Raw genomic sequence first — 16,511 nt, 5'->3', positions numbered from 1 at the left:
TTTAACATAATCTACCACTTTTTCCACTTTTTGTGGTGGATACTTTTGTGTCTTGCACGAAAAATCTTTGCCTCTGTCAAGGACACCAATATGTTCTCATATGTTTTTCTCTACAAGATGTATTATTTTACCTTCCATACTTTGGCCTGTAATATATTTAGAATTGATTATTGTATATTGTATATACATAGATATACATATTGTATATGGTCTAAGAGAAAGGGCAGGATACACTTTTTTTCATATGTGTATTAAATTAACCCAGTACTTTTATTGCAGAGACCATGCTTTCTTGTCCGCAACCACCATGTTCTGGTCACACACAGGGACCCTGTGTATGTGTGTGTATCTGCTTCTAAACTATTCTACTCTGGGGCGCCTGGGTGGCTCAGTCGTTAAGTGTCTGCCTTCGGCTCGGGTCATGATCCCAGGGTCCTGGGATCGAGCCCCGCATCGGGCTCCCTGCTCCGCGGGAAGCCTGCTTCTCCCTCTCCCACTCTCCCTGCTTGTGTTCCCTCTCTTGCTGTGTCTCTCTCTGTCAGATAAATAAATAAAATCTTAAAAAAAAAAAACTATTCTACGTCATTGGTCAGTTTTTTTCTGTCTTTGTATAAACACCACATAATTTTAATTAGTATTTTTTTTTCTAATAGGTCAGAATATATAATAGCGTAAGTCCTCCAACTTATTCTTCAAGATTGCTTTGGCTATTTTTAGCCCCTTATATTTCCATATGAATTTTACAATCCACATTTTCTCCCTCACCTCAAAACAAAGACCTGGGATTCTGCTTGGTATCACATTAAATCCTTCAGGTCAGTTTGGAGATAATTTACATTTCAAAGGCACTGAGACTTCCAATCCATGAACGTGGTCTATCTCTCTATTTAATAGGATTAAAACTTCTCTTAGAGGTGATTTGTGGTTTTCAATAGAGTCTTTTTGCTGTGTCCTCAGATGGCAGGACTGGCGGATGCTCTCTCTAAGGTCTCTTTTATAAAAAGATCATTCATCCCGCTCATGAAGACTTCTATCTGATTGACCTAAGCACCTCCCAAAGGCCCTACCTCCAAATGCCATCACACTGGGGATTAGGTTTCAACATATGAATTTTGCAGGGACACAAACATTCAGTCTATAGCACCAGCCATCCCATCCTCCAACACTTTGTACCTTTAAAATCTGGCAAATATCTTAAGGAGACAATGGCTGTATGTTTAAGGTATGTTTGCTTCCTCTGTTAGGTCCTTGTTTCTGGGAGACCCCCAGGAGATTTCACTGTCCTTTAAAGGGTATTTGTCCATGGGGGAAAAGCAGCCATGTGTTTTAGGGCCCTCAGGTTTTTACTTTGTCACACCAGCTCCACATGACTACTGCAAGCATTCCTGGTTTATTTCCCTTCATCTTGGGCCCTCTTCCCTGGGTCAAGCCTGACCCTCACCCAGAATCAGAAAAGGTCCCCAGAGAGAAGAAATGGCTGGCTCTCTTGCATTTTTTTTTTTTAGACTGCTTCTTCCCTCTTTGATATTTTCATTGATCAAGGCTTCCTGGCTTCTGTGGCTCTCTGATGCCTTTAAAATTAAAGACTCTTGTAATCTCTCCTGATTTTCCTAGTTTTTGCAGTGGGGACAGTAATCTACTACATCCTGCCTGGAAGATCCTACAGACATATCTTTTACCAACATGTTTTGATATAAATTCCTAAGTGACTCCTTGTTTGGAGAAAATCATTTTATTTTGCTTTAGCTTTCCTAGTGTTACATGACCAAAAAAAAAAAAAAAATTCTTATTCTTTCATTCCGTCAAATACATTGAATGTCTATAAATTAAATAAAATCAAATGCTTCCTTTGACTAAAATTGAGACATCAGTTATACTATTAACTTTGATCTAATACGGAAGTGTTGGTTTTTCCTGGTTCAACATAATACCTAGAGATAAGTTTTCAGCGAGACAAAAAGGAGCCTTTAAACAAAAACTTCCTTTGATTTATGAGGTTTTTTTTAAATTTATGCTCTTTTTACTCTTAAGTCTTTTGGACCTTGTTCAAGATTATCATCTCTAACGATGGTTGTGTATATTAATGCCAACCTGTTTTCTATTTATCATTACATCTTCAGGGACATTTCGTCCTTTTGGAAACATCTGTGACACCAGATTTTGAATTTACTTGTTTGATATTAGTATTAAAAGAGTTGGACAAGAAGTAGATTTCACACTGTATTTTTCTTAGGACCATTCGTGGCTCCATTCTTTCCTTTCTATAACCCCCACTGGGGTGAGATTAACATTTATTGAACATTTAATGTGACTTTTGATGGTGAGTGTAGAGGGCACAGCACTTCTATTTCTCATTTCTCACAACAATGTTCTAAGTAGGAATTATCTTCCTCATCTTAGGGAAGTGGAAACCGAGCCTCAGAGTCTATAAGCAGCTTGCCTAATCATACCTGGAGAGAAGGCTCTTGTTTCTGGCAAAAATTAAAGTGTGATTCATTTCTAGTTTTTTTTTTTTAATGAATAATTGCACAAAATATTTCATAAGGCCATGACAACTCTATTTGCTGTATTTCCACGTTTCTTCATGCTGTTCTTAGCTGAGAATTTTCTCTACAAGTACAGAGACTTTTAGGTAGCACAGAACTCTGAAATCATTCCTTTAGCGGATCTATAATTGACACTTTTTAATTCAAACAGCACTTAAACATTCTTGGCTTGTTGTCGCCCACTGTTTATGCCCTTAGCACTTCCGCCTAGGCCCGTTCCTTCCACAAAACTTACCTGTTCTGATGGCTCCCACCTCTTTTGCGTAGGCGACTCTCTAAGAAAAACCTCCTTACCTCTATTCCAGTCCCATGGGACATCATCTCAAGATCCACCCCATAAAGACAACATGGGAACAATCCTTTGAAACCGATTCCACTTCTGTCAATGGAATAATCATTCCTGGTTTCTGGCCTAGAAATCTGAATATCACCTTTCTCTACTTTATGTTGAGCACTTATTTTTTTCAAAGTCTTGTTTCTTCCTTCCAGATATTTTCTAGACTCATCATTTCTGGTCCATTTCTGTTGTCACCTGGCACACCCTAACCCCTGCAACTAAGATACCGGCTATGGCTTTCAACGTATTTCCTGATTCTAGACTCACTTCAACTAAACTCACTTCACTGCTTCATGCTTCTCTTATCCTGATTTCTGCCACAGCTTTAGAATGCCTCCCTGCCCCCCACATCATCATTGTGCATTTTCTTTACTGCCTTGGGGGTTTTCTTTCTAAAGGACAAAGGTTATTTCGGAGGCAAGTGAGCAACATAGTCAAATCAAACACCTTGGCATAGCATATGGAACATTTCATGATCTAGTTCAGGATCTATTCCCCAGATCTGTTGAGCACGTGCTCTAAATCAGGCACTGTGATAGCAGCCAGGCATTCAACACAAGACCTAGTATCAACCTTAGAGCAGTGGGTGCTTGGCCATCTCTCTGCTCCTAGCTTCGTACATATGGAGCCTACATGCAAGTTTTCTCAGTGTGCCACAGATCCATATTCTTTCAGGCTTCTATTAGAATGCTTTACCTTTTCCAATCAACAAAAGTGAAAGGCAACCTACTGACTGAGAGAAGATATTGGCAAATGAGATACCCAATAAAGGGTTAGTATCCAAAGTATATAAAGAACTGATACAACGCAACAAATGATCTAATTAAAAAAAATAATCTAATTAAAAATGGGTAGAAGACATTAACAGACGTTCTTTTCCAAAGAAGACATACAGATGGCCAACAGACACGTGAGCAGATGCTCAACATCACAAAACATCAGGGGAACACATATCAAAATCACGATGAAATGTCACCTTACAGCTGTCAGAATGGCTAAAATCAAAAACACAAGCAACAACAGGTGTTGGCGAGGATGTGGAGAGAAAGGAACCCTCATGCACTGTTGGTGGGAATGCAAACTGGTGCAGCCACTCCAGGAAACAGTATGGAGGTTCCTCTAAAATTTAAAAATAGAACTACCCTATGATCCAGTAATTGCACTACTGAGTACTACCCCCCAAATACAAAAACACTAACTCAAAGGGCTACATGCACCCCTATGTTTATGGCAGCATTATTTACAATGGCCAAGATATGGAAGCAATCCAAGTGTCCATCGACTGATGAATGGGTAAAGAAGATGTGGTATAGACAGACAATGGACTGCTACTCAGCCATCGGAAAGAATGAAATCTTGCCATTTGCAATGACATGGATGCAGCTAGAGAGTATAACGCTAAGTGAAATATGTCAGTCAGAGAAAGACAAATACCATATGATCTCACTCATATGTGGAATTTAAGAAACAAAACCAATGAGCGAAGGGGAAAAAAAGAGAGAGACAAACCAAGAAACAGACTCTTAAGTAGAGAGAACAAACTGATGGTTACCAGAGGGGAGGTGGGGGATGGGTGAAATAGGTGACGGGGTTGAAGGTGATGCTCATCACTTGTGACGAGCACCGGGGATTGTAGGGAAGTGTGGCATCATTATGCTGTACACATAGAACTACTATTATTCTGTATGTTAACTATACTGGCATTAAACTTTTTTAAAAAATGGGAATGGAATTACAAAAATGCATTACCTTTTCTCAACTTAATCCTAGCCCCTTAACCAAGAAGCTCCCTATGACCACCCCCAAGGCTGGACAAGGGGCTCCTCTGGTCTTAAGTCCATCAGAAGAGTTATGACATTGCACTGGGGTCTTGTGCTTACCAGCCTAACTCCCCAAATCACTCATTAGCGCACGGAGCACAAGGACCATGCATTATTCAACTCTGAGTCTCCAGGGTCAAGCACAGTGTGTGTGGACGAGTGTCTGTGGGCTATTTCATCCTGCAGTTTTCTCCTCAAGAACTTAGGCAATCTTTTGGCTGCCGGCTCCATCAACAGACTTGTCTAGTTGTTGAGATGCTTTGAAGATACGACTTTTCCACATCCACATCCAAGTAGATTTCCACTTGTTCACTGACAGTGGATGCAGCTCTTCTCTTTCCCTCTCTTACCACCCACACTACACTCCCTTCTAGTTTTGATTCCTCTGCTCTGTGTTCTCAGACACCCCTACCCCTTCTCCGGCCCCTTATCCAGACCCTACCTGTCTGCCTTCTGCGTGCCACCCTGACTGTGCACTTCTCAGACACGTGATCTCATAGGTGGTGTGCATGTGAGTGCCCAGCATATGAAGACGGGGTCTGAGAGTCTAAGTTTACCCGTTATTGTGTATAACGAAGGCACATGCCAAAGGCCCTGTGAATATTCACTTTGATATATGGGACTCAAAACCGAATCTTCAGCCATGCACAACTGGCTTTTCGGAATAATAGAGAGAGCAAAATTTCTTGTGTGCTTGACACAATGGACATCTCTGTTTAACATACCCCCAAACCAACTCTGACCCCCCCATCTCAGCCAATGGCAGATCCTGTTAGCTTCGTGTCTGATTCTGACTTCTTCTCATCCCCTCCCCTAATATCAGCCCAAGCCACCCTCATGCCTAGATTGTCACCCGTCTCCTAAGAGGTCTCCATACTTGTGCCCTTGTCCCCCACGTCTGATCTCAACAGGGCAGCATGATTGATCATGTCACACTGCGCCCTATCAGCACTCGGCCACAGCGTCCCATCTCGCCCACAGGAAAAGCGGAGGGTGGTGTGGGGCCCACGTGACGCCACACCATCTGTTTCCCTGTCCCACCCTCTCTGTCTGCTCCAGTCCTTGTGGCCTCCCTGCCCTTCCCTTAGATAACTTCAGGGCTCCCGTAGCCACTGCCTTTGTGTTTTTTTTTCAAATGTCGCTGCCACAGCGAGGCTCCCCAGGGCTGCCTCGTTAGAATGGCAGCACCCTGCTGTCCACTAGCTTTTTTTCGTTTCCTGGTTTCATACATACATAGTGTGTTTCCCTTTTTCCCAAAAAGCGTATTATGTATTTTACTCAATTTGCTTCCTTTCTCCATGAGTGGATCAGCTGCACGAGGATAGTCATTCTTGTTTGTTCACTGCTGTATCCCCGGCATCTAGAACAGATTCTGGCACGTGGATGTTGCATTAGTAGCTTTTGAATGAACGGCCACTGTTCTGTGATTGTGAAGCTCCTAGCTGAGTGCACCTGATGTCTTTCCATGGTTGTCTGTGCTAACAGGGTAAAAGCTGTGGGACAATTCAGCCATCAGGTTTGGTGATGTCCTCTGGGACTTTCTTCCAGCTTGCCTTAAGTGAAAGGACCGTCCCGCAGATGAGAGCATGACGCCAAGATGAACGGCAGCAATGTGCCTTCCTAGCTGTGGCACCTGCCTAAGACGAAGCAGTGAGCTCACCACGCTGACCTCTAACTGGACAAAGACCAGAGAATTCCAGAATTTGGGGGTATTACTGACCTACTGTATGTTTAAATGTTCGCCTTCCCTGCCTCCACTCATTTATATTCTCCCCAAGAACACCTCCGGGTGTTACCAGAAGAAATGTAAAATGTAAAAATGCATTTATAACTGAAAAGTATACACTTGGTGACATTTTAAAAATTACTCACCACTGTCGATTGCTAGGAAGAGGGCGGTGTACACGCTGTTGTGGACGAATGGCGACTCGCGGTCCAGCACCGCTGTGGTGTCAACGGTCCCATTGATGGGGTTAATATTCAGCCAGCCTGCTGGGTCCTTGTAAACAGAGTATCTGAAAAACATTTCCCAAACAACATTCAGACCGTACTCAGAATAGATTCAAGAAATATTCACTGAGTAGTGGGCAAAAGCTCCCATGCTAGGTACCAGATAATTCTTTCTTTTTTTTTTAATTAAGATTTTATTTATTTGAGAGAGAGAGAATGAGAAAGTGAGTGAGCACAGAAGGAGAGGGAGAAGCAGACTCCCCGCTGAGCAGGGAGCCCAACACAGGGCTCGATCCCAGGACCCTGAGATCATGACCTGAGCCGAAAGCAGACACTTAGCCGACTGAGCCACCCAGGCGCCCCGGGGCCAGATAATTCTTCAAACAAATCCAAAACATCATTACAGTTACCGTTGTTCATTTAGAAAGTGATGGCTGACCGCCAACTCTGTGCTGAATATTTTGTGCATGCGCCTCCTTTGTGCCTCATGACAAGCCTGTGAGGAGAGAGATTGTATCTGCCCAGTTCTCAAAGAGGCAGAGTTCAAAGCCGTCCAACTCCAGTTGTATTTCTTTAATGCCCTGGCTGTGTCCCGTGTGCAGACCTGTAGGAGAAGCACTATGAAAGTGCGGGCAGGGCGCACGGATGCTTGGAGGAAACGGCCATTACCTCTGATAGAGAGTCACCCTGGGGACCTCACAGAAGATGCAGTGTCTGAGCCAAGACCAGAGGAAAGGGTGGGATGTTGTCAGAGGAGAGGACAGACAAGTCAGGAAGAAAGATCAATACAAATCAATACATGGACCCAGAGACATTCACTAGAATGTAAGCTCCACAAAAGCAAGGTTATCTGTTTGCTGTCATGACCCCAGCTCCTAAAACATTGCTTAGCACACACACAACACTCAAGAGACAGTTGCTGAATGAATATTTATGTCCCGGAATGTGGATGGTTGTGGTTGGGACACAACTTTTCTAGGGAACACTGAAGGTATAGGAGTTTAGTGAGACGGATTATAAAGAACCTGAGCCACTGTTTGGGTTTTGGATGGTGGGAAACCATCAAAGAATTTTAAAATGTTACTATTTTTTGAGGTTGTTGTAAAGGTAACCCATGCTCATTCTAAGAAGTTTAAACAAAACGTGCATAAGGTAAGAAGTGAAAATCCCAGTTATCAGGGAGACTCTAACTGAACGTGACCCAGATTTCTTTGTGTGGCTTGGGTCATGTGGGACTGTCCCGGGGACACATGGCTGGTGCTCCAACCACTTCTGTACTTGAGCCAGAGAGCTGTCGGTCAGTATTCTGCTGCCATTCCCCACCAATCTTTGAAATATATGCCCCTGAGGGGACATGGAAACCGATGGCTCATCAGTCAGGTAAAGATGCCCGAAGTCCATCAGCTCTGCCATACGCTGGCCGACTTTGGTTCTAACAACATTTCAAACCCGATTTAACCAATACGAGTTTGGGGCAAATCACCGTCCCGGTCTTCACGGTGGAAAAGATGTCCACATCCCAATCCTGGAGACCCGTGAGTGTTACCTTATGGGGCACAACCTTTGCAGGTCTAACTGAGGGGAGGGTCTTACGGTGGGGAGGGGCTCTTGGATTACTGCGCCACGTGGAGCCTCGGGTGTCCTTATAAGACGGAAGCAGAGAGAGATTTGAGACACGGGGAAGAGAGGAGAAGCCCCCGCGACCAAGAGGTAGAGACTGGACTATTGCAAAGGAGTCTCCCCTAGAGTCTTCAGAGGGAGTGCGGCTCACCTTGATTTTGGCCCAGTGAGACTGATTCTGGATTTTTGGCTTTCAGAACTGGGGAAGAATACATTTCTAGCCCCACCCAGTTTGGGGTAACCTGTTAGGGCAGTTTGTTACAGTGGCAAGAGGACCCTAATACGGTAGGTGTAATATCCCTTACGGATGAGGAAACTGAAGCACACACCATAGAGCTACCAAGGTCGTAGAGTCAGGTTGTGGGCCCAGAGCCCCTGTTCTGAACCCCCAACACTAAGCTGCTTCCCAGCTAACTTACTGGAGGGCGGTCAGAAGACACCGGCTGAATTTTGAGAAACAGTTACCTCCGAGGATAGAACAAAGATGACCCCAGGTGTCATGGGTTAGATTCTTCCTGCAGAGGTGAGGCCCCAGGGGCTGCCCACAGCTGTGTGGCCGAGGAGAGGGGAAGCTGCCATCCCTGACATGGAGGCAATTTTGGGGATCTTGCAATGTGATTGTTACCCGAGGGAGGCTGTGGTCAGCCTGGGTCCTTGAGAAAGGAGCTGAGGAATAAGAAACCTCTAGAACAGTCTCACTTTAGTTCAGAGAGAAGGACTCTGGTTTTCTTCAGTCCCTTGTGAATTTGGGTCATGTGAACAGACCCAACCACCTGTGTGTGTGTCCATCACATCGAATCAAATTTTTATTTTGCCAAAGTAGGGGAGCCAGACCCTGGACTGCTGAGAAATGCCAGGGAGTGGGCCCTGTTAAAGCCTCCTACAAGGCAGTGGGTCTGGTCTCTCTAGAACAGCCTCAGGGGTGCAGTGCCCGCTTAATATAATAGTATCAACAGCAGCATCCAACACTAAACTGAGTGTTTACTATGCACCAGGCACTTTTCAGGGAGTGTGCTGTATCTACTCTTTCAGCCCTCACATCAACCCTGAGAGGTTGATAATATGATTATTCCCATTTCACAGATGGGGAAACTGAGAAGATGCTGGATGCTATACATCTTTTCCTTGTCTTACTTTTTTTTCCTATTAAACTCCAGGCTATAGATTTCTTAGTTTTCATAGAACTTCTATCATTTAAAATCTACTTGAATATTAAAAAAAAAAAAACAAACCCTTAAGTAGAATCTCTATTTTGTTTTTTAAAAGGTGCCATTTGACTTTTTGCCAAGAAAAAAGTAACTGTTATTCCAGTGCAAAAACAAACCAACAAACCAACTCAGAGAGACAAAACACTTCCCCAAGGTCAGGGGCGAGTGTGTGGCTATGTTGGGATTTGCACCCTAGTCTAGTGCCAGGGGTCAGCTCTTGACCTCTGCCCTGGCCACGCAGGGTCACGTACATTGTCAGTGTCACACGGGAGGAAAAGGCATGGACGTCAGAGTGAAAAAGACCTGGACTGTCACATGGTGACCTTGGGCGAGCTACTTGTCTCTGTTTCTATGGGGAGGTAGGAGAATCCCAGGGCTCTCTGAGGAGCTGTGAGGGCCGGGTGGGGCCCGGCACGAAGTGTGTGGCTCCCAGCAGAGCGAGTCGGACTGCTGATGTGTCGTTGTGGTCCCCTGGGGTCAGGTCCAGTATGGGATCTGCACTGTCCCCTGGAATGTTTTGGGAGCCCCCGACTCAGCAGGGCCCAGGGGAGACGGCATTCTGTAGTGAAACAGGGGCGGGGAGTACAGGGGGAATGAGTGGGGCTAACCTTGTTTTTCCCACACTCCCTTGCTGCCTCAATGATCATTTCCTTATTTCTCAAAAACAGAAGAAATGCATTACTCATGAGAATGAACCACTTTAAAAACACCTGTCTTTCATTTTGATAGCAATTTACGTCTCCACCTGCAAACTCCTGTCTTCTGAGACCGGGCCGAAATGCCTCCTCCAGGTCCCTCTGTTAGAGGCCCCGGGTTAGAAGTAGTCCCTTCCTCCTCTGGGCCCTCGCTGGGCACAAACCTAGACTCAAAGACCTGTTGGAGTGTCATATGGACCCTTGTAGGTCTGCTGCCTTCACCAAACTCTGTGTCTGGTGATGTCAGGCTGAGGTTCGAGTGGACTGTACCAGGGCCCTGGACCGAACTTGTCACTTGGCACCACGTTCATTTCTGTGGTTCCCAACAACTAGATGAAGTTGGTATCATCCCTGTTTTGAAGGTGAGATAACCAGGATTCAGAGGGGCTTAGCAACTTGCCCCGAGCAGCACAGCTGGAATTCCACACGGGTGTGCGGGATCGCAGGTGCTGGGCCTGAAGCAGGTGTAGTTTGTTACTCATGCTCAGGGCCAGGTGTTGGCCATTCCGAGTCCCCCAGGGCCAGGTAGAGCGTCTGGCCCCCGGCGACACCCAGGACATACGGTTGGCATCCTTCCTCTGTCGGTTGCAATAATCACAGAAATGGGAAATGCAAAGAAAGGTAAGGTGTATTTCCTATCTTACCAGGTACCAAGTTCGCAGTTGATCCAGGAGTGATTTGTGCTGGTTCCATGTATGTGAAACAATGAAAAATGTAAAGGGACCGTATTTTGTGCCCTGATTACTCAAATCAGAGTTTAGAATATAAATAAAAACTGAATTAAATTATCTAGCCTTTCATGTTGGCAAAGAAACCACACTCTTTGTTTCTCCCTAGTCATGGTTTTGATCTCATGATGGTACAGTTTCCTGGTACAATGAACATCGTACCAACATCTTGGATGAGGAGAGTTCGTTCAGACATTGACTCGGAGGCTGTCCTGTAGGAACGAGGCCCAGAGCAGTTAGGTCCATCCGCATCAGCCTCCCAGAGAAAGCAAGGGCCTGAGGGTTTCACACAATAGCTACTCACTGTTTTCCTTCCTTAAAAAAATAATCAGGTACGGGTGCCTGGGTGGCTCGGTCGCTGAAGCGTCTCTTGATTTCGGCTCAGGTCATGATCTTAGGGTTGTGAGACTGAGCCCCATGTCAGGCTCTGTGTTGGGCATGGAGCCTGCTTAAAATTCTCTCTCCTCCCTCTGCCCTTACCCTCACTTGCGTGCACTCTCTCTCAAAAAAAAAAAAAATTATAAAAAAATCAGGTATCTGTTGCTCTTGCTATTTACTTGTGTTTTCTCATGGCCTTTAATTCTGTTTCCCTCTAGTAGTTATTTTACTTTGTTGGGTGTCTCTTCCCATCAGAGACCTTGGGGACGCATGCCTGTGTCCTGGGTCTCCATGATGCCAGCTTGTTGCTTCCACTCAGAATCCCAGGCGCGGACAGAGAAGGACAGGGGGCACCCCCATTCCTGAGCACTCCTGAGTGCCCAACCTTGCATTATTATACTGTGCCCATGCAATGCAAGCCAAGAGCTGGGGGCAAGGCCCCGAGTGTCAGTGTGATTTTCCCCCACCCCAGAGCATCCTACCCCAGAGCGGAGAGCAGCTGGGACCACCGGCCAACCTGCTTTTCCACTTCCCGGGTGACGGGCCCTTTCGTCAAATCAGCCCTTCTGACCAACTCACCAGACACTGTATGTAAATTCCTGACATTTTCAAAGCTGTCATTTTAATAAACCTTTTGGTATAAAAATACCAGCGTGCAAGATGTTTTCCATGCTTTTAGGCTTGAAAAATGCACATGCCTTATTAAATTGGAATTTCCGGGCAATTTATCTGTAATGTGAACTTTGCTTGTTACAGGGGAAGAAAAATCAAATTAAAAACGGGACTCATTTCAGTCTGTAATGTAGCTTCACAGGAGCTGCTCAAGTGCTTGTCGGGATTTGTCCTCTTCTGGGTGTCAGCCTCGGCAGACACGGGGGAGGCTGATTAGCAGGATCAGGCAGCATGGCGAAGCAGGGCTAGGCGCTTCTAACCACGTTCGGGCCCTGCACCTCTCCTGGGAAGCAGGCTTACTGTCCGTGGGGCCCCAGCCAAGCCGGAAGGAAGTTGCCAGGCCAGGGGCCAGGGCCAGGGCCAGGGCCAGGAACTGACCCTGAAGGATTTCCAGAGCCGGGCTCAGCCCTCGTGGGGCCCAGGTAGTGGTGAAGGAGGGAGGGACTCCAGTGTTTGACAAGTCCCTTCTGTAAGCTTCTTGGGTTCACTTTCTGTGACATGGGGGATCCACAGTTGTTCAGCACAGATACCAAAACCACATGGGTTATCATGGCCTTCCTTTTATATTGGACTTAAAAATGTTACAAAGTAAGACACTGCTATTAGTGCAGGATTAGCCAAGAGGATCGATGCCACATTAGAGCACCAGAAATGGGCAAGTTAGGTAGATAGGGAGACAGACAGGCAGACAGATACAGATGTGGGTATAGATATCTAATATAATATGTATCTACCATATATATTCGTTAAATAGAGATCTATCAATCTATCTAGACAAATATTTTATATATAATTACATTTATGTCTATCCATATATACGTTTGGAAATTTACTATTTGATAAAGATGGTATGTTAGATTGTTTGGAAAAGCTAGACCAATACATTCCACTGACTTCTTATCCATTCAGAACAAGGAAGTTGGGTTTCTTTCCGAGGCTTTGGACCCTTGGGCTTATTAGCATATATGAAAATGCACACAGAGAGGCCTGGGCATCTATTTACAGACTGGAAGCATGGATTACCTGGGGGAGGGGACTTGGGTCGGGACTCGTGTCAGAGGGAGTCCGTCCACGATCCCCAGGGCTCTGTAGATCCTCGAGGGTCAGAGAAGCACTGATCTAGAGCAAACACTAGTCCGGGAACCATCAGAAATATCCTGGCTGATATCACGTACTGTAGGGAGGGTTGGTTTTTCGGGGCCAACATACGAACCACACTGTAGTTCACTCTCAAAGAGGACTCAGTAAGGATGGGAAAGACTATGAGAGTGTGGAAGAGGAAAACCAGAAAAGGAAGAACACAGAGGAATTTCATATTTTACTGAAGGAGGCAAACTACCTGTAAAACCACGGGGAAGAAAGGAAACAGGAGGTACACCCACAGCTCCCTGCTTAATTCCAGCTCAGCGGGCCCCCTGTGTTAGACGGAATAGCTGCTTGGGTGATTCCCATCAACCACTTTATTTAAAAACAGAACGAGGAAGTAAGAGAATTTCCAGCTGAAGGAAGTACACTGTTCTCAAATGGCTCACGTAGCTATGGCTCTCTGTACAAAGGAAAGGGCCTATTTCAAGTCTCCTGACAAAACATACAGACCGGACTGAAGGGCCAGTGAATCCGAGAATCCTGGTTCAGTGAGGCAGCCGAAGCCCATCACGGTTCAGGGCTTGTGGAGAAGCCGGGGGCACCCAGGGCACCGGAGCCACAGAAAGCAGTCTCAATAACAGGAGGGACCTTCCAGGGATGGGGAGATGCCACCACCAGCAGATGTGGATGAGGGGAGCTGCCCAGGGAGTGGCCTGGGCAGGGAAGGTGGGGACAGACTTTGCCTAGCCTAGCATGGGGCTGTGGACGTCCATGGCAAAGTAATAGCTGGGAACAGGGGAGGAGCTCTTGACACCTCTAAGCCCTTTCCTGGACCCCCTCTTCCAGGGATCCCAGAGTCCCCTGGGGGAATCCCGTGCTCATCCTGCATCAGGCTCTACCAGATTCCAATTCTGACCATCCTGTTCTCTTGGAGGCTGCCATCTTCAACAGCACATAGGCAAGGCTCGGTTGGTTCCATCCAGACATTCTGACCCCTACCATGACAGTAAGCACAATCCATTCTCCAAACAGCGACCAGGGTGTTGTCAGTTTTATACCATATTGTGTGAGTCCCTTGCTCACGATCCACCAATGGCTTTCCATTGGGCATACAGTAAAATCCAAGCTCCTGGCCATGACTCCAAGGCCCTAACTCCCTACACTCATTTCCAAACTCTTTCCTTGCCCTCCCAAAGCTGTACGCACATGGGCTTCCCTTTGTTCACTGAAAGCACCAAATTCATTCTAGCCTCAAGATTTTCCATGCGCCTCACGGAATGTGGCTGCCTTAGATGTCCTCATGTGAGTCTTACCAACGCTGAGGTCTCAGCCCAAATACTGAGACCACTGTGGAAGCTCTCTGTGAAGCCCGTCTCCTCACCTGGCTGGATCCCCAGCTTCCAGTGTGAGCTCCTCGGGGCAGTGAAAGCACAGATCTTACTCAACTCTCTGTGTCTCGTACCTAGAGGAGTGCCAGCACACATGGAGTAAGGACTTGGTTGTTGAATGAATGAAAGAAAGTACAAGCCTTCTTCAACATGCTTTGACTGGCCTGTACCCGCACGATCCAGAATTCTAAAGGAATTTGGTCCCAAGGTGCCCGTCCATTCCTCCCCATGGACAGACCTCCCTCTCAAGAGGGCCTCTAGACCATCGCTCTCATTACAGCCGAACTCCAACGTAAATGCTGCTCCAGATGTCCTTTCAGTGGGCTCAGACCTCCTACATGCTGTCAGCAGGGACTCAGCTAGGCGTGTCGGGGGTCCCAAGGATGACCCGCAGGCTCAGTGACTCACTAGGAGGACGTACAGGGCTCAAGATGTCGTACTTGTGCCTAAGATTTATCACAGCGAGAGGATGCAGAGCAAGATCAGCAAAGGGACAGGCACATAGAGCAAAGTCGGCGGGGGGAGGAGGTGCCGGTTTCCAGAGCCGTCTCTGGGGGGTCACCCCGGACACACTCAATTCCCCAGCAACGTGTTGTAAAGTGCTGTGCACCAGGGCTGCTCACTAGGGATCCCAGTGCCTGGGGTTTTCCTGGGGGGCTGGTGATGTAGGCGCCCTCTGCCTGGCACATAGCACAATCCCTGATTCCCAGAAGGAAAGTGGCTGCTCAGCATGAGCCCTATTTGTTTGCACAAACACTTGAGGCACAGGGAACCACCGTTCTTCTCACCTAGCGTGATGAGAACCCTCCAGAAATCCAAGTACCAACCTAGGAAGCAGGCCTTTCTGGAGACCAGTCTCAGGCCTGCTATGTTGATGGTTTTCTGCAGCCCTATTTGTTTGCACAAACACTTGAGGCACAGGGAAACACCGCTCTTCTCACCTAGCGTGGTGAGAACCCTCCAGAAATCCAAGTACCAACCCAGGAAGCAGGCATTTCTGGAGACCAGTCTCAGGCCTGCTATGTTGATGGTTTTCTGCATGGTCCATGCTCAGAACAGGGAAACTGGCAGAGCAAAAGAAATTCTACTTATTTTTAGAAATCATTTAATTCCTATTTCTCCTAGAACCATTTTAGTTCTAGAGACCATATATCCAAGGAAGCTGGAAGTCCATGAAGGAACACGTTTTGTAGGCAAGGGGGTAGGTGGCTTCAACCCTTCTTGTGTTTATGTAAGGACGCACTGATTAGGTCTTCTGTGTTCACAGCAGAAAAGTTGGGCAATACAGATAAGCGGAAAGAATCAAATTAAAACCATCCTCACCTATCTCCACAAACAAGCACTATGACAACTTTGGTCTGGAGGCTTCCAGCCTATGTATAGATATACACACGTGCACATGTACTTTTTTTTTTTAAAGATTTTATTTATTTATTTGACACAGAGAGAGAGAGAGATAGCGAGAGAGGGAACACAAGCAGGGGGAATGGGAGAGGGAGAAGCAGGCTTCCCGCGGAGCAGGGAGCCCGATGCGGGGCTCGATCCCAGGACCCTGGGATCCTGACCTGAGCCGAAGGCAGATGCTTTAACGACTGAGCCACCCAGGTGCCCCTGCACATGTACGTTTTAACGTGACCCTACTGTTCACTGACTTGTTGAATAAATATTTACTGAGTGCCTCATGTGCCAGACACCAAGCGTGGTTTGGAGTATGCAGCAGGGGGGTCCCCTATTTTTCTGGAACTCATACTCCAGCAGGGAGGGAGGATCTTAATTAGTACTTGCATGGATGTTTATTTAATGACATGCGTGACGAGGGTGGCAAAGGTAGTCTCTTCCACGTGACACATCATGTGCTGTGAAAGTTTTTCTATTTTCCATATTTATTTTCTGCTGCATCTAGAACCGGAAGTCCACATTCAATGATCACCAAGGAGGTGCCACACAATGTAGGCACATCATTGCCTGTCACTGCCCATGAACCCGGGAGGCAGACATTATCACCCTCACTTTCCAGAGGAGGAAACAGAGGCTCAGAGTGGGCTAGCAGCACCTTGCCCATGTCATGTGGCTTTAAGAGAAA

At 46.4% G+C, this 16,511-nt stretch overlaps 1 protein-coding gene across 1 annotated transcript in view; it reads right to left on the bottom strand.

Annotated features, from left to right (window-relative positions):
- CDH13 (cadherin 13) overlaps positions 1–16,511 on the bottom strand; it is a 1,007,564-nt gene that overhangs the window by 14,181 nt on the left and 976,872 nt on the right. Inside the window, exon 14 of the mRNA XM_088026921.1 lies at positions 6,576–6,718. Within this exon, the coding sequence (XP_087883047.1) occupies positions 6,576–6,718 (143 nt within the window). The remainder of the gene's footprint in view (positions 1–6,575; positions 6,719–16,511) is intronic.

This window comes from Eumetopias jubatus, unplaced genomic scaffold (genome assembly GCF_037043125.1).
Source record: "Eumetopias jubatus isolate StellerSeaLion01/CBP00866 unplaced genomic scaffold, mEumJub1_p1.0 scaffold_10, whole genome shotgun sequence".
Taxonomy (NCBI): Eukaryota; Metazoa; Chordata; class Mammalia; order Carnivora; family Otariidae; genus Eumetopias; species Eumetopias jubatus.
The sequence above is the reverse complement of the archived record's forward strand: the minus strand, read 5'-3'. Positions and strand labels throughout refer to the sequence as shown.